We start from the raw sequence: 23,121 nt of genomic DNA, 5'->3' as shown, positions 1-23,121 counted from the left end.
CGCAAACGGCTTGCGGAAACAGACATCGATCACGTTTCAGCGAATTAACAGTAAGTGTTGCCACTCGGCGCACCAGAGAAAATGTAGCAAGCGGACACTTCTTCGAATGTAATGAACAGACATTTATATAGAGGGTGTTCGACTACAGGTGGCGGAAAATTTAAGGGCTGGTTCTCCGTGAGAATATAAGACGAAAATGAGGAGTAAAAAAATTGCGATTTCGGCTCCAGTTTTCAGTTATTAACGATTAAAAATCCGCCTGAAATGCGGCAACCCGGCCAACAGAGGTGTACGTTGCGTACGTCATAGAGGCGCGTGAAACGACCAGGGTGTTCGACTAAGGTGAGAGAAAATTTAAGGGCTGGTTCTCCGTGACAATATAAGACGAAAATGAAGAGTAAGGAAACTGCGATTTCGGCTCCAGTTTTCAGTTATTAACGATTAAAAATCCGCCTGAAATGCGGCAACCCGGCCAACAGAGGTGTACGTTGCGTACGTCATAAAGGTGCGCGAAACGACCAGGGTGTTCGACTTAGGTGGGAGAAAATTTAAGGGGTGGTTCTTCGTGACAATATAAGACGAAAATGAGGAGTAAAAAAATTGCGATTTCGGCTCCAGTTTTTAGTTAGTAACGATTAAAAATCCGCCTGAAATGCGGCAACCCGGCCAACAGAGGTGTCCGTTGCATACGTCATAGAGGCGCGCGACAGTCGCATATCAAGTGACAGATACTCCGCGTGCCTCGCAAGAAGTCATCTACCAGGAATTCGTGAACCGTCCGATAGGGTCATTCCACACGAATTTTTGGTTTTAGGTGAATTATTGGCTAAAGTGTGTGACGTCAAAGCTTAACCATTGGATGCAAGCGAGGACCTCCTTTGATCGCGAGCCTTTATGACGTAAGCAATGTACACCTCTGTTGGTCGGGTTGCCGCACTTCAGGCGGATTTTGAATCGATAATAACTCAAAAACGGAGCCGAAATTGTAATTTTTTTATTCTTCCTTTTCGTCTTAAACTGTCTCGGAGAACCTCCCCTTAAAGTTTCTCCCACCTTAGTCGAACACCCTGGTCGTGTCGCGCGCCTTTATGACGTAACCAACGTACGCCTCTGTTGGCCGGGTTGCCGCACTTCAGGCGGATTTTAAATTGATCATAACTAAAAAATGAAGCCGAAATCGCAATTTTCTTATTCTACATTTTCGTCTTATATTGTCTCGGAGAACCTCCCCTTAAAATTTCTCTCACCTGTATTTAATTTTGTACTCGATCCTGCAATTTAATTTCGTGTCACAGACTTTTGTAATAGTTTCTTTGGTATAAACTGGACTGGACAAAATACATATATCTATTGTAACATTAATCAAACGAAGTACGATCGACGTCTATTTCTGCATTAGCCGTCCCACCTAATTTTGTCCCCGACTGTATACGCTCCCTCTGCGAATTAGAACGCTCCCTGGCCCGCGAATTTTCACACGGAGCCGGTGGCAGTGTGACAGCGCGGGAGCACAGACGGTATTATAATTTCTCTCTTAAGTTGCCGACAAAGGGTTGCGGCCGTAAGGCGTAACGGAGCCCCCGGATGGATGGAAATTTCTGAAACTCGATTATTTCTCGAGCCCCCGAATCCCGCGAATGTCCCGGGGCTAGCAGACTACTTGAATATTTCATCGGACTCGCGCTAAAATCACGACTCGTTAAAGCTTTTCAACCCCGAAAACCCCGCGCGTCGCGTGTCCCGTTTCTTCCCGACCCCCGTGTCCTGTTTCGAGAGAACTTTCGGTTTGCCGCGTCCACGAATGGGGGCCGGGGTTGTAGAATAGCGGCTGAACACACTTCCAGCAGAACCGAACACGCCTTCGGCGTTTCTTATCGTCTGGAATACTCCGAGAAGCTCTCTCGATCAAAGGTGTAATCGCTGCGATTGCGACGCGTCGAGCCTTAACGAATTAATATCTCAGCAAGGATGAATCCGTAATTCTCGCAAAAATTCACAGGTGTGCACAACATTGGCTAGAACTTCTCTGATTATTTTTGTAATTTTTCATCGAGCAGAGCGAAAGAGATGGACCTTGTACACACATCGACCTGTAACCGCTCGACCTCTAACTTTCCGAGTTTTTTAAAAATCGAGTCTACCGTCAAAAATTCTGAAAAAATTCACAAGCATGTCTACCACTAGATAGAACATCTCCGATTTTTTTCATAATTTTTCGGAAGATACCTTACACGCTAGATCCTGTATCTACCCTGGCAGTTCTCTCGCTCTCACAAAACACAGCACAGTTCGATAACGATCTTTTTGTGGGGTTCTAGAGAAACATTTTGGCATTTCTACATAACAGACAGAATCGCAAGCAACAAAATTGTGGTGAATTAACCTCTCTCGAGACGGTGCGGTTCGCTAAGTACGCACTTTCGGGGCTCCGAACAAATCTTCGGGCTCCCATGCAGCACGTTAGACATTCAGAGCCCTGGAATAAGGACTCTCACCATTGTTTCTCGTTCCTTAAAGCAGAAACCCAGCCGCGGCATAGATCCCGAGCAAAGAGAGAAAGAGAGAGAGAGAGACACGGTACAAATCGCGGAGCAATGCATCGCTCGGGTAAAGCGGGCGTGAAGAAGGTAACGGGGTCGCGAGACGCAGGACCGTTCCTTTTCGTCCTGCGCCGGCATATCCTGGAAAATATCCTGGAAAACTCGTGGCTCGCGCCGGAGTCGCCGTCGGAAGCCCGAGAGCGTTATCTTCGGTCACTCGAGGATCCTCGGAGTTAAGCCTCTTAGGGGGGATTATGCTTTCCGTCATTCTCCCGTCGCGTCGTGCGAACGGGGTGGCTCCAACTTCTCCCAAGGGTTCGGCGAAATCCCAGGGAGCATCGCGCCACCCCCTGCAAACCCCCTTCCAACCCCTTTCTGTTCGTTTTCGGAACGATCTTCCGAGCCGGTGTTGCCGGCTTCCGGTTCGTCTGCTCGCCTGCAACAGCTCGTCGTCTCATGCATGCAAAGCCCACGGTTTCGCGAAACGAATCGAACGGCAAAAACCGCTTCCGACGAATCGATTCGCGATATACACCGACGCTCCAAACTACTGCAATTCGCCTAATGGTACACCTCAGAAATACGCGTGGATTCCTGTCGACTATACACGGTGTCACGGTTAAACTCGAAATCATTTAACTATCAGCTTTAAGTATTTCATCGTGTACCTTATTTTGTAATATATTCTGTATTCTATTTTATACTTCACGATATATTTCGTTTCTTATTCTATTCTCTATTTTATTTTCTATCTTCTTCTGCAATTTTACTCGACATTTTATTCTGCAATTATATTCGCTATTTAATTTTGTATTCTATTCCGTGCCTCAGAACATATTTTATTCTGCATTCTATTCTACGATTTCGTTCAGCTTTCATTTCGTCTTTTTTATTATGTCCAGTAATAATCCCGCCCCAATAATAATCCTAAAGTAATGATAATAAATCCCAAATAGTAATCTTGCAGTCTAACAAACGCTTGCGAGTTCCCCAAAAAATTCCGTCGAATCGTTCGGCCCACGTTAAATAAAAAAAGGTTGCTGCACTTTAAGAAGCACACCGTGTCATTTAAATTCAGTGCTGAACATCTTCGACGAGATTCGCAAGAAGAATCGAGTTGGTCGTCGGTGTGCGCGGGGGTGTCACCCCCCCCCCCGTGTTCTGTCGAGTTATTTAGTAAAAAATTGTTATTCAATAAAATACGGGACGGAAGATGGTGTTCGAAATCGTCGGACGTTCCGCCTTTGAACGGCTCACAAAGCTCGCGAAAAACGGCACGAAAGTTTCCGACGCGGACGGGAACGGCTTCTCATTCATCGTTTCGCGCACACCGTGCCATCAGTTGTATGCGTGTGTGCGTGTGTGTGTACGGGGGTGGCTGTGTCTCGTGAGTTACGGTGCAAGAACCACGATGAATCGCCGACAGGAAGCGACGGCGACATTTCAAAGGATTTCGCGAATTATTAATAGACCGCGAATGTTTATGCACCTTCATATTTTCGCGAGGTCGAGAGCCGCGCCATCTTGAACTTCTTGAATCGGCCCCGTAAATGGCTTCCGTTTTAGCGCATCGACGCTATTTCGAGATAGTCCTCGCGGAAAACACTTACACGTTACCTCAGTTTCGCGTCGGCGAAGCAGACCTCGTGTTTATAAACATTACGATACGCAAAAAGACCCCTTGGGAAACCTAAAGTTTAGGTATACGAACATCCTCAAACGAAACACGCGGTTAAACAGAAACAAGGTTAAACAGAATTGTTCCGAACACAACAGATAAGTGTCCACTTCCTGAATTTTACATTGTATTATCCCGCTGCGTCTTAACAGCTTGAAAATTGGTTCGCCAGCAGCTTACAATTTTTTTAAACTTCAATTAGATCGTACCTCGCACAACCCTTTCTCGAGTAACACGGTTTTTTAGCTCGCCGAAGAAAAGGATCGAGTTAACCACGGTTAAATACCCGCAGGTATCGCGTTAATCAATTACAATCTCCGGCCGCAGCTTCATTAGCCTTGGAAATATTTCCCGCGAAACTTTCGCACGTCCGAGGGAGAGAGGGGATCGCTAAAAAATTCTTCAATTTCTAAAATACATAGCCGGCTCGAGCGGCGGGAGAACCCGTCCCTCGTTTCTCGTACCGCGACTTTTTAATCGAGCGCGACGCGTACGATTCTTAATTAACGGGATCGCGTTAATGGCAGAAATTACGAGCGAATGAACTCGAATAATCGAGAACTGGTAAAATCGAGTACGCGACGCGGCCAGGGACGGGAAAAAGTTTTAATAAAAGGACGCCCCTTTTCCGGGGGCAGGGGCGAATATGATTCAGGAGAGAGGGGTCAAAGGAGGAAAAAGTAGGAGGAATTCGGTGAATAAGTAACAGAGTTCCGAAGTTTCGCCGAGTTTTTGTCCTCGAACAGGCTGGAACCAGTCCGGGGGTGGTTGCAAGGGTGCACGGTGGGCTGGAGCCCGTTTTTCCGTGGCTAAAACTTAATTTTTTAAGTATCATATTTTGGAATACTTGTGCACACATCGATCGATAACATTTTGGACAATTATTTGTCCAAGAACTCGTTATAGCTCGCGTACAAACCTTGAAATAACGCTACAATAATTTTGGAAGAAACACGTTTCCAGTGTCGGGAAAAAGTCGGTGCAGTTCGAATTTGGACGCTTTGTGATTGGGCAGAGGTCCGAATTTGTGCAACCTGTGTCTAATTTATAGTCAATTTGTGCCATCCGCAACAACTGTAAATATTTGTCGACCGAAAGACACGATGCCTGTCAATTTTCTCGACACGGTTTCGTACTTCTGTTTCGTGTCGAACCAAAAAATGTAATCCCTTTTCCCGACTTTTTTGTATATCGGATAATATTCTACAAATATGAAAGAGATTTCGAGACCAATTTTTGTTTTTGAATAGCGTGGACTTAAACAACTGACTGTACAGACTACACCACTGAAAAGGAGGTTGCAGACACGGTGGATTAACATTTTTAAATTAAACCTTTGTAACGTCAGTCTCCATGATTAACAGGAACCGTGTGTGATAAAGGTGTTCAGACATCACGTTTCGAAATTAATATGCAAAACACGGTTGGAAGAAGAGAGCAAAATATATTTCCAACAAAAGTTGATCAGTGTGTTCACCTTCTAGAAAATATTTTTTCCACAGAAAATGGAGGTCGTCCCGATTTTTTAAGCGTGAACAGATACCTTTGAGTTGGTAGTATTCTAGCTGGTGTCGAGACGAATCGAACGACCGACTATACTATACTAAAATAATTTTAGCAAAACGGGTTTTCAGTGGATTGTGGGCCGTGCTGAAACGTCTCCGAGCGATTCGTTCGAACGTTATCTTCGTCGGGGGAGCGTGTTCGCGTTCACTCTTCCGAAATTATTGTATATTTACGAGCTGCCGTTCCCGCTTCCGGTCAGTCGAACCACCCCCGCATTTTCATCCCCCGTTTTGGCCGCGCCCCTCTCGCCGAGCCAAACCAATAAATTGGCCACGAATCATCGAGCAGAGCCGGTTTACCAATCCGTAAAAATGCCCCCGTAAAAACGTCCACGCCGATGAAAATTTCCCGGCGAATGAGTGACAACCGCTCGCGAACCGGTCCAGAGAATTCGCGAAAGTCGCGTTCACTCGCGATTAATCGCGCCACGGGCGATCGCAGAGCCGGAAAAAAATTTCGACCCGGACTGTCCACTGTGTTTCAAACAACATACGCCAACCGGAAAAACCGTGTGCGCGCAATACCGGGAACGCATTCGATGATTAGACTGCGGGTCTTTGGACAAATGCACACTTCCGGAGATTAGTTTTTGAAACGGGGGAACGTTTGTTAGATCTGTCGGGGGTTGCGCCGCGTCGCAGGGGGGATGGAAATCTTTTTCAGTACGCGACAAGTTTTTAAAAATTTTGTGAACTCATAAAATCCACGGACTGATGATCTTTTTTCCAGGTAGCTAGGCGTGGCAAATAGGTGTGACAAGTAGGCGTGGCAAGTAGGCGTGGTCTCATTGCTCACGATTCTTTAAAGAGTAGGACAGTTAGCCCCCTAGGTCAAACTATGTTCACATTTCACCTAATTTCAAAATCTAGACGGAAATCTAGCTCAATACACCTCGGTGACTATTTCTCTGTACCAAATGCCTCAAGTAGGCGTGGCCTCGTTGCTCCGGATTTCAATATAGCCAGGACCATCGTCTCACAGGGTAATCGATTCTCATATCTCACTTAATCTCTACATTCTCCAAAAAATTTAGTTCTGAAGACCTCGGGGTGACTATTTCACGGTACAAAATACCTCGAGTAGGCGTGGCCTCATTGCTCCAAATATCAACATAGTCAGACCAGTATCTCACAGTGTAATCCATGCTCGTATCTCACTTGATCTGAACAATCTGCAAAAAGTCTAGCGCCGAAGACCTCGGTGACTACTTCTGGTTACAAAATGCCTCGAGTAGGCGTGGCCTCGTTGCTCCGGATTTCAATATAGCCAGGACCATCGTCTCATATTTCACTTGAACTCTACATTCTCCAAAAACTGTAGTTCTGAAGACCTCGGGGAGCCTATTTCTCGGTACAAAACGCCTAGAGTAGGCGTGGCCTCGTTGCTCCCCAGTGTCACCGGAGCCGCCCCAGTCCCGCCCCGCGAGGCAAACCGTGCCCAAAGCCGGTGCTGTAGGAGCAACCGAACTGTCGTTGAACGGCGAACAGAAATATGTACGACACGTTGCGCGCTTGGCAAAATATTGGACGAGATTCCTGCCGTTCCTGACTCGGCTCGACTCGGCTCGACTCGGCTCGGCTCGGCGCAACGCACACGCTTGTCCGTTTTATCGCGTGCACCTCACGCTCCCGTATAACATCGCGCGTCAGTGTAAGACGTTAAATATTCGCATTCGCGTCAGAACGATAATACATATTCCGCGGCGAGTAAGGAATATATTTGCTTGGCCGCGTTCTGCTTGGATGCCGGGCAGGCGTTAGACAAGACCGATAACCCCCATATTCCGACGGTACGTATATCTCGGCACGCGCATTCTTACCCGTCGGATTATGCATAAACCATAAGCTAGTTTTCTTCGTTTTCCGGCGCGATACTGCCGGAACACGATCCTGCGACAGTCTCGGGACAACGGACCTGATAGTCACGACTGTTTAAGGACCTCGGAGAGTATGGCACACTCACTAAATCAGGATAAAGTCAACCTCGAAATTCGCCTAAACTACTTCGAAACCAGGCGCTCCTCTCAAAGTTCAACTCTTACCCAACCGTTTCGGACATGAATTTTTTATGTATGGGTGTGGACAATTGATCTTTTGGTAAATTGATTTTTCTTCATTCCATTCGATAGAACTAAAAGAACCCTCTGAGGAAAATTTCAAGTCGGTACCCCTATCACAAGGGTAGTTATACGATCAGCACGGTTTTACGAATTATGCCCTACTTCTTCTGTTCTGGTTGACGAAAAATTATGAAAAAATTCATCAACATTCTACCAAATAGTAGACACGACTGCAAATTTTTTTCCGAATTTTTCAGCGTACACTCGATTTTTAAAAAATTCGGAAAGTTAGAAATGCTAGCGGGTAGTTGCAGAACAGTGTGAAAATAGTTCAAGGTCCATATCTTCTGTTCCGCTTGATGAAAAATTATGAAAAAAATCGAAGATACTCTACCTGGTAGTGGACATGTCTATGAATTTTTTCAGAATTTTTGAACGCAGATTCGACATTTAAAAAATTCGGAAAATTAGGAATGCTAGCGAGTAGTTACAACAAGACTGCGATAAGGAAATAATCGATATTCGTGATCCATTCTTTAACTTTTTAGGGCAGTTATGTTTTCATCCAAAGTCCCCGAAAGGCCTTGGAAGAGAAGGATTAGCCGGTTCGACGGCTAAAAGCTCTCGGAGATAGAGACAGGTATTGAAAACAGTTCGGTAGACATTTTCAGTGAAGCACGCCGATTCGAAATGTTTTTCATACTTAACGGGGCCGCTTTTATCGGAGGATTAACGCGTACTAGCACGCGGCATCGGAAACTCGCGTTTAATCGCCTGGCGGGGCTTCCGGTTCGGCTCGGTGAGCTTTTCTATCGGTCCAGCCACAAAAATATTTATCTTTAATAACTCTATTCAAGACTGGGTCAACTGGCCACTGACACTGTGAGCTAAAATTATAACATTTTTCTAAAACTGAAATGTTCAACTGAAATCTTTTTCATTTCGCGTGTCCCGTTTCTTTTTGAAGCGACATGCATTAATCGTCGAACAAAAAGGGGATGGTTATATATTATTTGCGATTTTATTTGGCATCGTTGCATCCGCGCGCGGCGGCGATTCAGTTGTCCGGAATTAAATTTCATTTGCCCATTTTTTTGCCGTAAACGCATGAAATCCGCTGTCTAGTTACGGGGGAATCCGAATTGCAACACGGTGTCGAAATAAACGCGGTGCTTCTGTCGGTACCCAGTGATTACGGCGATTAAATTTATAGTCGGTGTTATTTCCGGCTCGTTGTTTTCCGAATGTAAGCCTTCAAAAATGATCGCCGTGAAACGCGAAGCTGACGAGGCCGGTGCGTGCGGGCGAAAACGGTGTTTCACATGTACCGTCGCGATAACACGGCCATCATATCCCGAAACACGCAGGTAAATCGGTGGAAAGTCCGCGTTGATGTAACGCGTCCAGCGGATCCTGTTTCAACCGCATATCACCGCGACACGCCGTTATCCGCCGCTGGATGCACCCGATGCAACCGCTGCACTCGGTGCGCGCCCGTTGCATAGCGCGCGCTGACACTCGACCCCGTTCGGATGTCTGGTTTTTTTCATTTTCGAGCGTACGCAAACCTACAAACCCACTCGGCGATCGGACGTTAGGCTGTGTTTATGTCACCGCGGTCATACAAATTACGAGAGATTGGAACACGCTGGGAGAAAACTTACTTTAACAATACCGTCATATGTTCCGCAATAATAGCCGTCTCTAAGATCCCAGCATAATAATTTATCTATCTTTCCCTTATACTTTCGATCAATAAGTTACGGTTCACCTTGAGCGCCATATTGTAACGAAACACGTCTTGGATCGCGAACAGATCATTGATCAGGGTGGTTACAAGACGGATATCTTTCGTTCCGCTTGGTGAAAAGTTATGAAAAAAATCGGAGAAGTTCTAGTCAATATTGTACATGTCTGTGAATTTTTGCAGAATTTTTGAACGCAGAGTCAACTTTTAAAAAATTGGAAAAGTTCGACGTGCAGGCCAGTAAATGTATTACATCGGTGAGGTGCATTTCTTTCGTTCTGCTTAATGAAAAATTTCCAAAAAAATCAGGAACGTTACAGTCAATATTGTACATGTCTGTGAATTTTTGCAGAATTTTTGAACGCAGGGTCAACTTTTAAAAAATTCGGAAACTTCGACGTGCAGGCCAGTAAATGTGTATTACATTGGTAAGGTGCATTTCTTTCGTTCTGCTTAATGAAAAATTTCCAAAAAAATCAGGAACGTTCTAGTCAATATTGTACATGTCTGCGAATTTTTTCAGAATTTTTGTAGACCCGGTGTTCCAAAAATTCATCCTCACGTTTCATCCTTGGACCAAATAATCCGCAATATGCCGAGTTCCATTGAAAAAAAACGAATTTTTCCCGGTGTTTGCACGAATGATTTCAATTAGGTGCGAGCAAGTACCAATTAGCGGCACATTTCGGGAGCAAGAGGGCACTCCCAGAGCCCCGAAAACGGGCAGTTATCGAGCCGGGTTACTATTTCTCTCTCCATTACAGTACAATTTTCCGGATTTCGCGGACCGAGTATCGCGCGCGGCCGAGTTATTACGCCGGTTTTACGCTTCCGTAGCTGCGTTTTACGGGGCCGAGCGATAAAACGAACACGGGGAGAAACCCGCTTCCGGTTCGTGCGCGCCGTGTGTCGTCTAATTTCACGTACCCGGTGTCGATTCATCGGGGAGCGTTTTTTACGAGCGTCACCGCACACGTTCTCTTTTCATTTGGTCTCGCGGAAAGGTTAGCGTTTCGGAGCTTTGACAGTACCTCCACACTGCCGGACGAAAACGGCGAGGAGACGAGGAAAAGGAGAAGGAGATCGTATTGTACAGTCGGTTTTCAACGTACCTCGTGAAACCATGTCAATTGGGAAGCCCTAGGATTCGCCCTAACGTTGCACTCGAAGTGCACGTCGTCGCCCTCTTTGATGTTCTTCGGCTTCAACGAGGAGACTATCTTCAGAGTGACGATAGGCGCAACTAAAAAAAAAAAAAATATAGACAAAATAGATTATTACCGTCCAAGGTACACACACACACACACACAATTCCTGTTTCTACGAAATCACAACCGGTTACACATTGTAGATTTCTCGAGAATCGGTTTCTCGAATCCACTGTACATTTCTACGAACTTATACAGTGAAATTTTCATCGCTTTCTCGCAGGATTTTTTAAAGCAACAAATCTGCGGTGTATACAGTGTAATCTGAGGTGTATACAGATGAATGTGTTACGCCGACCGAAAAGGATTTTGAGATATGGTAATGTTCGTTGGGAATTCTATTTTGTTGAATTAAAATTAATACAGTACCCCCCCCCCTCCCCTATAATGCGATAAAAACTGTTTAAAAATACTGTAGGGTAATTGCTCCAGTGTCAGCCATTTAGCTATTTTCTAAACAAAAATTATAGATTTCTGTTGATGCAGTTTCTTCTCGGACACGAAAATTTCCTCCAATTATTTTTGATGAAATTCTGCAACATTTCAGATTCGGCAACAAGATCCCGGAAGATTAACCGTTCGTTTGAACGATCACACAGTCTCGAATTTGTCGCAGCGAAGCCTACAGATTGACAAGTTTTCTTCCCACTCCGGGAGCACTTCCCAATTATTGAGGATTCCGAGTTCAGTGGAATCCTAGACGAATCAAGTTTCGGCACGGGGGATCCTAGAAGCTGGAATTTGTCGCTGAGAAGCTTAGAAATTGACAGGTTCTCTCTTCTCAGACTTCGATAGAGACCCTCCTCTAATTATTAAGGATCCTAGGTTCCCGTCTCCAGTCACCGCGGACGGTAGTTCCGACTGCTAATGTCTGCAGAACGAAGCCTCAAAAAGAGATCCACGTTTCTTTCGACTTTATATTCTCGGCACACTTCTTGCGACTCTCCCAGCAATAACTTTATTGCGAATTATGTGAGCTAACAATTTTAACAGAATTCAGACGATTTCATCGTGCCATTAAAGTGGCAAATAAGGCGAAACCTTACACACATATGCACGTTCCTTTAGACTTAGTATTAGGTCGTCGAAAAGTTCGTGCTGTGGATATGTTTATATATTTAATGAAAAACCGCAGAAATTTTATAGTGACGATATGATGTCTTCTCCAAAAAGATCGGAAGAGATTGCGGAATGAAATTTTATTTTTAGGATTTAAATGGTTCAAGAGTAAACGGCACGAACTTATGGGACGACCTAATGCATTCGGAGCACACCCGAAATTATTTCGATTTTGGTTTCATTCGTTTCGTAGTCTGAGAAGACTGATTGTGCCAATGCAGAATTACGTAATGACGATATCTATGCATTTATTTTGTCTCCGCGCTTCTAGGACCCGTGTAAAATTATTTCAGTAATTTTTAACAGTATATTCAGGAAGATCTCACCGTTTAATTCGGCGATTTGAAAGAGCAGCGCGCGCCATCGGCATCGTTGAACGGCAAAAACGTCCACGTGGCGAGAAACGAACGCGTGCCACGGAAGAGAGCACGACGGAATACGAGATTCGTTCGAATCGAAAACACCCTTATCGCGAAGAAGAGGGAAAATGAGAAAAAGAAAGAGAAAGAGAGAGAGAGTGAGTTCGAAAGATCGCCGCGGGCCGTGTCCCCTATTCCCCAGCAGACGCTTAGTGCCCATTCACGGGCCGTTTCCCTCCCTTTTTCCGTGATTTTTCCGCTTTCCTTTGGCATTCCGATATCTCCGGCTATTCGCATCGTCGAACAACAAGCCGGGTCCCGTGTACGCCCGAATATTTGTCTACCAACCGATCGGCCCGATAATTAAAACTTACCGTTCCGGTCGCCGCGTTTCTTCCCGAAAGAGAAACCCATTTTCCACGAAATTCCGGCAAACAAATATTGTCAAGCAAATATTGGGAACCGACGATCCATCGCGATCTCGCACGCGCACGAACGTCTTGCGAAATTACCAACCAAGTCAAATAAAATACCATTGTCTGTATAAACATTTTCGAACGACCTCGTAAAACCGTGAATAAAAAGCGAATCTCGATCACTGTTTCCAATACTTTTTATCTGAAATCTGCCGAGCTCTGCTTATTGTGAAACTTCCATAAAACGCAATAAATTTTTATCGAAAATCGTAGAGGTAATCGAAAAGTTGATCGCACACAGATATAGGTACTTCGAATGCGTTTGCCTCTCGTGAATCTCGACGATTTTATGTTATTGTTTCACTGAATACAACAAAGAATGTCTCTCGTATTTTACTTATATTATGATTTCGTTAAATCTTACTTGTGAACATCAAAACATGTCTAAAACGACTTGAGAGATTGTACATGTATGCGCACAAATCTTATTACCAGTCATCTATTGAAATTAACAAAATATAAAAATGGTTTGCCTCTATTTCGCCTTAATATTTACCCTTAGAAATAATACCCCGTTCTGCCATCTTGCAGTGTCTTTATTTTGCCTTAATACCCCACCATGTTGTAATTTTATGTGATAAAACGAAAACAAGAAAATAAAATGTTGCTCAACGTTCCCGAAAAAGACCTTCCTTTTTTTTCCCCAGTACATTTGCGGAAAAAAATGTCAGATTCGCTCCATTTTATTACGCTTACAGTGCCACAGTGCCATACTCGTGCCACTATAGTGAGCACCCGGTCCTCGGGAAACGTGAAATTGCCGGTTACTTTTTGGGAATGATACAGTGATTAAGCAGTTCGATTAAACCTTTGCCGGACACCGAATAATGTATCGCTTAATTGTAGCAAACTGCCGGCCATCCAGGTAATATCATCGATTTGGCACGGTTGGTCTCGCGGATCGCGGTGCGCAAGGAACCGTCGAAAATCGAACAGCGCAGCGCGGCACGGCGCGGCGCGGCGCAGCGCACAGGAGAGCGCAACGGGCGAGGAACCACGCGCGATAAAACATTTCCCGTTTCGATTCGAGCGCGACGCCATTAACCGCGGCGGTTTCGCGTTTCGGATCGTGTTTCGCACCAGCGAAAATGCAAATTTCATTAAACGAAACCCGCCGATATCCGAATATTATCGCGACACCGCGTCGACGGCCGATCGCGATTCATAAATAACGTTCCGGTGGATCCGCGACGAGCACTTCCGGCCGATCGGAGCCCTTCGTTCCGTGACCAATCCTGCACGCTGTAATTGTTGAGGGAATGTCCGAGATCGATTCGTTTTTATTGCGCTCGCTCATAAATTAAAGAACGGCCTGCCTGGTAATTTCGCGTACCCCGGTTTTATATTTCTCCCGAAAATCTGATGCACCGGCCAGATTCATTTGAATATTTCCTTGAAACGTAGCCTCGCTAACAAGGTAAAATAGATAGATAATGGATTGAATTCTTTTCACGTCTTTTTACAGTTTTGTAAAATTCCGTGATCTAATAAAAGGTGGAAGCGGAAGAAAAATAATTTCATTGGCTTTTAATGTCTTATGAGAATAAGTCCATTCGCCTCTTTCCTGAACACAGTGTTAGCGTCAACTCCTTTGCTAACTCTGCTTTCATTTTGCACGACAGAAGAAATTAGAGAATCGTCTTCTAGAAAATTTCAAGAGGTTAGGTAAATTTTCCATTTTTATCTGAATCGTCGATGTCCTTTTGGTACAGTGCAATTATTGAAAATCCTGTTGATAGGTTTTCGGCAGATAAAACTGAAATCTAGGAAGAGATCATTATGGCGGCTACTTCCTACGCTCGCCAGCAGATGGACAAACAGTCGACACCTTTCCCGCTGCCAGCTGATCCGTCACCGATTCCCATATATACCGTCCTAAACTGCATTCCGATATCCCAGCGTCTATGTCAGGGCCCGCTAGATTGCCCTACCGACGAGTCCTTCTAGCGGTCCTAAGACAAAACACAAACCCTTTCCCTTCTCTCTCACATCGCTTCATCCGTCGCCAAAGACCTAGGACAGGATCCGTAGAAACAGTTCGCCGACAACAGAGACAAACAACAATCAGACGCGCGGCGGCTATGCTTCCGCTCAGGACCCTTCTCCTCGCAACATCCTGTAGCTTCGAACTATAAACTATGAACTCTATAACTTCGGGTTCAAACTAGGCCCTCAACTTTAAAGAGTTTCAGTCAGAACGTTAGAGCCGAAACCAGGATCGAAACAGATCGATCAGAGTATAGCGAAACACGGCGGGGAGAGATGGATCAGAAACGAACGGAGGAGGGTGCGGAATGAGAGGAACGGCATGCAACCCGGGGACACACAATATGCACTCGAGTTCCGATTCACGGAATACGTGGGGTTGCATATAGGATTGCACCAACCAGCCCCGCGGCACGTGTACAACCACGCGCAGTTTCAGACTTTCGGCTGATCTTGCTCGTCCTCCCCTCGCCCTGGGTTTAGCCAGATTATCATCTCGCTTGATATTCTCGTTCGTCCATTGAAACACCGAGTGTCCGCGAAATTGCATAATAAAAGTATGTTGGCAAAGGAAAAAATACAAAGTTCTGTCGTTCCTTGTCACTAAAGTGGATACTAAAGTGCATGATAACCACGGCTCGAATGAGGAGGTGAAATGCGAGAGTATTGAAGACGCGTTGAAATAATTGAAATTATTAACAGAAGAGATCAATTTCTATTCGATAGCCTTACCTTGTATGGCGAAATTGTTGAGAGGTTATGTGAAGTTTTAATTATATACGAAGACGGTGGAAGAAATATGTTTGAGTATACCACGTTGTCGGAGGTGTTTACAAGACGAGCGCACAATTAAAACTGATGCGCAAACGCGAGGGCGGCGGTACCTTCATACCTGAAGGGAGAAAGGGAGAATCAGGTATTTCCCAATATTCCTAGGAGGTGGGGTTTTCCACAAAGTACAATAAAAAGCCTAATGTTTTATGATACTTTCACGAAAACATTCGTGGAACACGAAACAATAAAAGTATAGGGAAAATTGAAGAACAGGACCTTGCCAAATAATCACAACTATTAAAAAATTAATTTGCTATTTGACTCGCTTTGTTTTGCGAATGGTGCATATACCATTTCTTTTGTATAAGCACCGACAGCCTAGTCGTGGATGTTTACGTATTTAAGAAATGTGTAAGTTTACGAAATACAATAAGGCAATTGAAAAAAAGAGAATAACGTGTTTCGATCCGGTCTTCTTATAACGAAACCTCTAATTAACGAGATTGCCGTTCCTCTCGGTATATAATAAAGAACAACAACAACCTACGGAAGTAGAAAACGGGAAAAAAACTGCACAGTGTACTGACGAGCCACAAATCAACAAACACACAGCTGTTTAACGTTTGCCCAGCCAATAAAATCTTAAGGGGAAACATTATTTATCGACCAATCAATTTCCCCGGGTCAGCGAAGTTCCGCAAAAAAAACCCTTTTATTTATACTCGACGATGATAAAACTACCTGACCCATCTAAAAACCGTCGACAACTTTCGAAAGTCGATAAACAAGTCTCGCGCCGAGAACAATTTCCAGCAATATTCGCCTCCTGTAGCCAAACAATGGTTTTTTTCCCCGAGAACAATTTCAACCCCTCGCAGCAAAAATAAATAAAATATTCACCGGACTCGAGTTCCGTTTACATCAAACTATAAATTCCTTATGCATCGAAGTAGGAGGGTAGGGTAATAATAAAAAAGAAAAAAAAAAACAAACAAAAAGAGCACACACACACACAGACGCCGGAACGGAATTAAATGCAATAAATCTTTTAAAGGAACATAAATAGAGGAATATCGTAGATCCGACAGGATCCTGAAAGGACCAATAAAATTCAATCGAATAAACGTCATCCCGGTGAACAAACACTTTCATGTTTCCTGCCGGTGTACGGGGCGCAGTACGCCCCGTTCGATGATTGTCTGGTGCACCGCATTCGCATTACAAGCTGCAGCGCTCCGCGTGCATCAGACTGCACCGCAGGAACGAGCGCGTCTCGAGCGTCACGCGCGAGCTTTTTAGCGCCGCTGACAAAGAGATCGTTAACGGGAATTGCCTATCGTCGCAACCCCCCGCCGCTTGTCGGGGCTCTCGATCCTTTCATTTATTTATCGGCCGCCGAGCGATTTTATAATCGGATTCAATTTTGCCAGCGTTCCGGGACACGCATCCGCGAGCTCTCTCTTTCTAGATTTCCCCCTTTCTCTCTCTCTCTCTGTCTCCCTTTTGTTTGTTTTCGTCTCCGTGCATCGCGAACGAGGCCAAAAATAATCCGGCACGACGCACAGTGGCGTATTTGGCCGGAGAAGCGTCGAAAAAGGTCAATTTTTTCAATTTTCCTCAGGACGAAAAATTGTTGCTACCAGAGCCTGTTGAATATTGCGAGGAGGAATCACGAGTTTCGTGAAAAACCACTTCTTCGATTTTTTCGCAGTTGCGCGGCTTTCGCAATCCGCGGAATTGTTCTCGCGCGAAACGCTCTCTCTCTCTCTCTCTCTCTCTCTCTCTCTCTCTGTATGTGTGTGTGTACGTCGGTGCTTTCTCGAAAAGCGCAATATATCGGTATCGAAAGCTCGACACTCTCTCCCTCGCGTTGGTGCGTGAAACGTTTTCCATTGTCGAGGCGGGGAAACAAGTTCATCTGTGCGGAACATTATTGTTTTCGGAAGGGGAAACTCGAATCGACTCGGCAAGCTTTCTCTCTGTAATACCCGCGCGGTGGAAAATTGCAGACAAACTTATCGAGATAACTTTGTCCACTGTGTGTTAATGATTTGCACAGTTTTCGATTAGGCGAAACTATGCGCACGGACCACGTCGCGTCGCGGCGTGGTATATTCGCTTCAACTAAATCGAGAACACACCCCGTTACGCGGCTCTGAGACCTTAAGGGGGTATTCCTCTGGTGTAACAGGTCCGAGATATAGATTTTATATTTGCATACATAGAAAGTGCACTAAGTGTGCTGGTAAAATTTTGTAATCACGCTCGAGAAAACGAGGAAGATTAAAAATACTATATTTTTTTAACACTATAAAGTCATCAAGAACAGAAACGAGTGTCTATATATAGCTCCTGTACGTTGCAATTTATACAATGTTTATTTTGCATGAAAATCCGTAGACTAGTCACAAGGTAAAGGAATATATTTTTAACTCCTTTATGTGCATCTCATTTCGCATAAAAAAAGTATTATTAGTTAGTTCAATAGTTTGGCAAAATAGTTATAAAATTTCAAAAATGTTGGTTCGGTCGATCGGTCACAATAAATTTCCAAATATTCTTGAGAATTTGATGTGTAATTAACTGCAGAACCGTGTTAGGTCGGTGTGAAAGTTAATTGTGGTTTCGGTCTCTCTCGGAGTAAATTTTCATGTAGATTGTTATTTCAATGCATTCACGAGTACAAGTTATAACACCGTGGAGCGCACATTTCGCTCTATTGATTTGTCCAAATGGTTTTTGCTTTCATTGTTCCGCGACGTCCATTCGACGCTGTTGAAGTAAAGATATAAAGGTGCAAGTCCGAGTGATTTTATCGAATGCGTTGAAAATAGGATTCGGAGTCACAGAAATTGCATCCGACATTAATCGAAACATTTTCACGGGTTCTTGTAAAAAAACAATTTCAGCCGAGAAACATCCCAAGATTGAAAATTGAGAATTCCAATTTACCAGTACTGTTTAAATTTTGATACCGACCTAATACACAAGTCATTAAATTTTCCAAATTCATTTCAATTAAAATAGTCAGAGGAACATTAAATTCGGCAGAATTTTTACTTTTTATTTTACGGAAATAATAATGTTCAACGAACCGGTATTGCTTGATAATAAAAATTAATGGAACGAATAGTATCAATTTCAAGTCAGATTTCAATATTTCAGAAATATAATTCTAATAAAATGGCGGAATTATTCTGTATTGTAAATGAACAAAAAGGCCTAGGAATTCTTTCGCGATGCAAACCGGAAATGTTCGATTGTTAATTTTCCAACGTTCTCTGTGTGACGAGGACACTGGAAAAAAGTTCAGGTTCGTCGCTCCGATCGAAATCACACGGACACACCCGACATTTAATCCGAACGCTGGAGTTGGTACCGATTAATTCCAAAAAACGGTAATTGGAAACTTTTCAAGTTTCCGAGCAAATATTGAATGAGAAAACGAGTACGTACTAGGAAAGGTTCGTCAATATTAGCGCGGTATCGGCCATATTCGTTTCGGTATTTACTTCCGCTGCTCTTTCGCGGATACTACAAAAGAAAAATATCGTTTCCGGTGAAAGTCGCCTTTCCCTCTGCGGTCTCTGCGGTCTCTGCGGTCTCGATCCTGTGACGACCGTCTTATTATCGCTGAACGACGCAACTATAACGAAAATTTAAACCGAAAGTAACACGAGCAAATCTATCTTCATTATCAACGATTATGCGCAACCAACAATAAGCAAAATGGACGCCCAAACCAACAAAATCATTTCGATAAGTTGAATCGTCCAGCTTTGCACGCGTATAACTTTTGAACCAGTCAACTCCGCCCACTGAAACATACATTTTTGCCATTTCCTCGCAAAAATGTATGGGCTTAAATTTAAAAAAGTGGAAAATTTTTGGTCCCCCAACCTGAAGTTCAGTCAAAAATGGAGACGTAACAACTTACCCTATGGTGGAGCATCTATCCATACGAGGAAGGTTCGGACCACCTTTCAGCATACTTTGTTGTACGTAATTGTGCCGAACAAAAATTGCAGAAACGAAAAACTTTGATAATGTGTCACTCCGCAGCGGTCTCCGCTACGCATTGAGGACAACTTTTGCGCGGAACGAGAGAGCAACGCGCATCCTGTCCGGTACTTAGGTTTGCCAGGCGAGTGTGGACGGTGGTAGCGGAGTGCACGTGGCACGTTCAATTACACGTCGACGGGGTTCCTGGGCTCGGGGTTAATTTTCATTATGCGCGCAGACGGTCGCTTGCGCCTTTTGCGAAAATTCCCCGGTTGCAATCCACGTTTCGCCGGAGTAAACGGCCCGCGCCCGTTTACCGGCCCGTGTCCGTTTAAACGGCCCGCGCCCGTTTACCGGCCCGTGTCCGTTTAAACGGGCGCAAAAAATGAATTTTACGGGGATCCGGCTTTGTCCTTTAATAACACGCGCAATTAAAGAAGAAACGAGGCGAGACCGGCAGAGTTTTCCGGTCCCGTGGCTATCTCCGAGATGGCCCGGCCAGTTAGCTAACGTCCTATCGGCACCGAAAGCCACACGGTTTCGCCGTTACCACCGTGCCGCCATCATGATAACGCACCTATGTTCCTCGAACATTGTTCCCCAACGACGATACACGCTGGACCAAATTATCTAAATATATACAGGGCGTCCCACCTAATCTGTCGCAAAAAAGAAACGTTTGCAGAGAAAGTCATCGTACTTGGAGGGGGACGTAACTCTGTGTAGGTCGAAGTCATCTCAAGGTCATACTTTCCGAGATATTAAGAATAGTTTCTTTTTTCAAATCGAATAATCTACCTTTTGCATCGTTATAATCGCCAGAGTATCAAATTCTGTGCACAAATTTATTGACCTTCGTATGTATAATACAGGGTGTCCCGAATATGCTGTAGTTCCATGAAGGAAATAATTGCTGAGATCATTCGAAGTAACTTTTTCCTTTGCGAAAATGTTCTGTGCGGCTTCGTTTAGGAGATATTAACGAAAAACACGGACCAATCGGAGCACGGCTTATAGCGGGCGTATTGCGACTCGGCGAGAGGTCCCACTGAGCGCGACGTTGCCATTGGCCGAGTCGGACTGCGTCCGCTGCAGCCGCGCTCTGATTGGTCCGTGTTTTTCGTTAATAACTCCTTAACGAGACCGCGGAGAAGATTTTCGCAAAGGAAAAAGTTACTTCAAATGGCCTCAGGAACCTCCCCTTTCAAGGAATTACAACAGAATCATTTCAATAAATATCTCGTTGGCTATTACATTTAGCACGCATGGAGGTCAACACATTTGATTTTCATACTCTATCGTGACGTTTTCATGAGGGCAACCCAGACCGACCATTTTAAGTGCTCGGTAGGTATAGAGTTTATTTAAAAATTGCAGTGGCTGCTGCTCGAAAATGTTCGGACTGCGAATGGTCAATGATCGGGGATTGAAATGATGTGAAAACGCTTGTGCTCACCACAATACGCCCCCGCAATTTGCGTCTGAATATAAATCCGGCGTTTCGATAAAACGGAAGTGAACCAGGGGTGTTACGAGTATCGCGCGGGCCCCGAGCGGCCGAAAAGCTTTCATCGACGAGGCATAATTGTATAAAAATAAAAACATTAGCGCGCCGGGGCTCTCATGGTTCGGGGTTTTCATCGCTTTGTTCGGCCACCGCGCCGCGTGCCGATAATAACGTTACGTTTCCCGGGGCCATTTGAAAATTTATAAACGGAACACGCGGACGGTGCATCGACGTAAATAACAGCGCGGCCGAGTAGTAAAAAGGTTTAGCTCGCGAAGCCGGGCGCAGAGATTAACCGTTGGCTCCTCCCGTGACGCAAACGATCGGCCGCTACCCGGTTTTTCGTTATTCAATCATTATTCGTTGCAAAACACCGATCTCGATAGAACCCCCTTCCCCCCTCCCACCACATACACGGCCGACACGTGCAAAAATTTCAACCGGGATTACTGCACAAGCACGCAGAAATTCTGCGGGCACGTACCTACTACAATCCATCCCCCCGATACTCTATTTCGGAAATTATAAACGGTAACTTTACGTCGAGATTTTTCCATCCGGGAATTCGTTACGTTCGGAACCGGAATTGTTTCATGCCCGGAATGCTAGAGTAAAACGCGAAACACCGGGCGAAATATCGAAACGCGAACGAGTTTCGCTGTATTCGATATTTTCTTCGATTGAAACGGTCGTTTCGAATGAATTCTTTCATGGAAATGCGGTCCCATTTATTAACAGTTTGACTGCCCCGGCTGGTCACACACACACACGCATACGAGACACCTTTATTCGAGATTGTACAGAGATTTTTATTTTATTGTTCGCAGGTTTTACCTCGCACCGATTCACATCCGGTTCAATGGCAAGTGTATGCACATTTCTATTAGTCTATCGCGGATTATTATGCATTTAGGAAGAAATTCGTAAAAAATTCGAGGAATCCACGGATATTCGTATTTTCAACGTGTCAAAATTATTAACGGATGAAATGATCTTTCATTTCATTCCCGCTTCACACGATGCGGAACATTTTTGTTTCGCATAATGATTCGTCGGCAGTCTGTTTAGCAGTTATGAAATTTCCGAAGTATAACTCGTGCACCAGTTTCGCATAGAATATTCAAGTCTTTCAAAATGAACAGTATTAGAATTTATTTCAGCAATAGTTTCGCTATTCTATCAACATTAAACCTACCGGAGCCTTAAAAGTAATGTATGTTGTCTTATAAAAGTGACGAGATTGAATTTCTTTGGATTTTATAATTCATAATTCACTGGATTGATAATTTCAGTAATTGCGAAATAAAAAATCTGGAACCGGACATTTCGAGCGGTGGTGGTAGGCTCAGCGTTGAGAAAGGTTCGACTTCAGCAATTGTGAAATAAAAAATCTGGAACCGGTCATTTCTACCGGTGGTGGTAGGCTCAGCGTTGAGAAAGGTTCGATTTCAGCAATTGTGAAATAAAAAATCTGGAACCGGTCATTTTGACCAGGGGTGGTAGGCTCAGCGTTGAGGAAGGTTCGACTTCAGTAATTGTGAAATAAAAAATCTGGAACCGGTCATTTTGACCAGGGGTGGTAGGCTCAGCGTTGAGGAAGGTTCGACTTCAGCAATTGTGAAATAAAAAATCTGGAACCGGTCATTTTGACCAGGGGTGGTAGGCTCAGCGTTGAGAAAGGTTCGACTTCAGCAATTGTGAAATAAAAAATCTGGAACCGGTCATTTCGACCGGTGGTGGTAGGCTCAGCGTTGAGAAAGGTTCGACTTCAGCAATTGTGAAATAAAAAATCTGGAACCGGTCATTTCGACCGGTGGTGGTAGGCTCAGCGTTGAGAAAGGTTCGACTTCAGCAATTGTGAAATAAAAAATCTGGAACCGGTCATTTTGACCAGGGGTGGTAGGCTCAGCGTTGAGGAAGGTTCGACTTCAGTAATTGTGAAATAAAAAATCTGGAACCGGTCATTTCGACCGGTGGTGGTAGGCTCAGCGTTGAGAAAGGTTCGACTTCAGCAATTGTGAAATAAAAAATCTGGAACCGGTCATTTCGACCGGGGGTGGTAGGCTCAGCGCTAGGAAAAATGACAATTTATTGCATACC

The 23,121-nt window shown here is 44.5% G+C and overlaps 1 protein-coding gene across 1 annotated transcript in view; it reads right to left on the bottom strand.

The window, feature by feature from the left end:
• LOC143361211 (hemicentin-1) overlaps positions 1-23,121 on the bottom strand; it is a 261,168-nt gene that overhangs the window by 18,800 nt on the left and 219,247 nt on the right. The window contains exon 9 of the mRNA XM_076800439.1: positions 10,703-10,833. Within this exon, the coding sequence (XP_076656554.1) occupies positions 10,703-10,833 (131 nt within the window). The remainder of the gene's footprint in view (positions 1-10,702; positions 10,834-23,121) is intronic.

Source organism: Halictus rubicundus, chromosome 15 (assembly GCF_050948215.1).
Source record: "Halictus rubicundus isolate RS-2024b chromosome 15, iyHalRubi1_principal, whole genome shotgun sequence".
NCBI classification, from domain to species: domain Eukaryota; kingdom Metazoa; phylum Arthropoda; class Insecta; order Hymenoptera; family Halictidae; genus Halictus; species Halictus rubicundus.
This window is presented reverse-complemented; position numbering and strand designations above follow the sequence as displayed.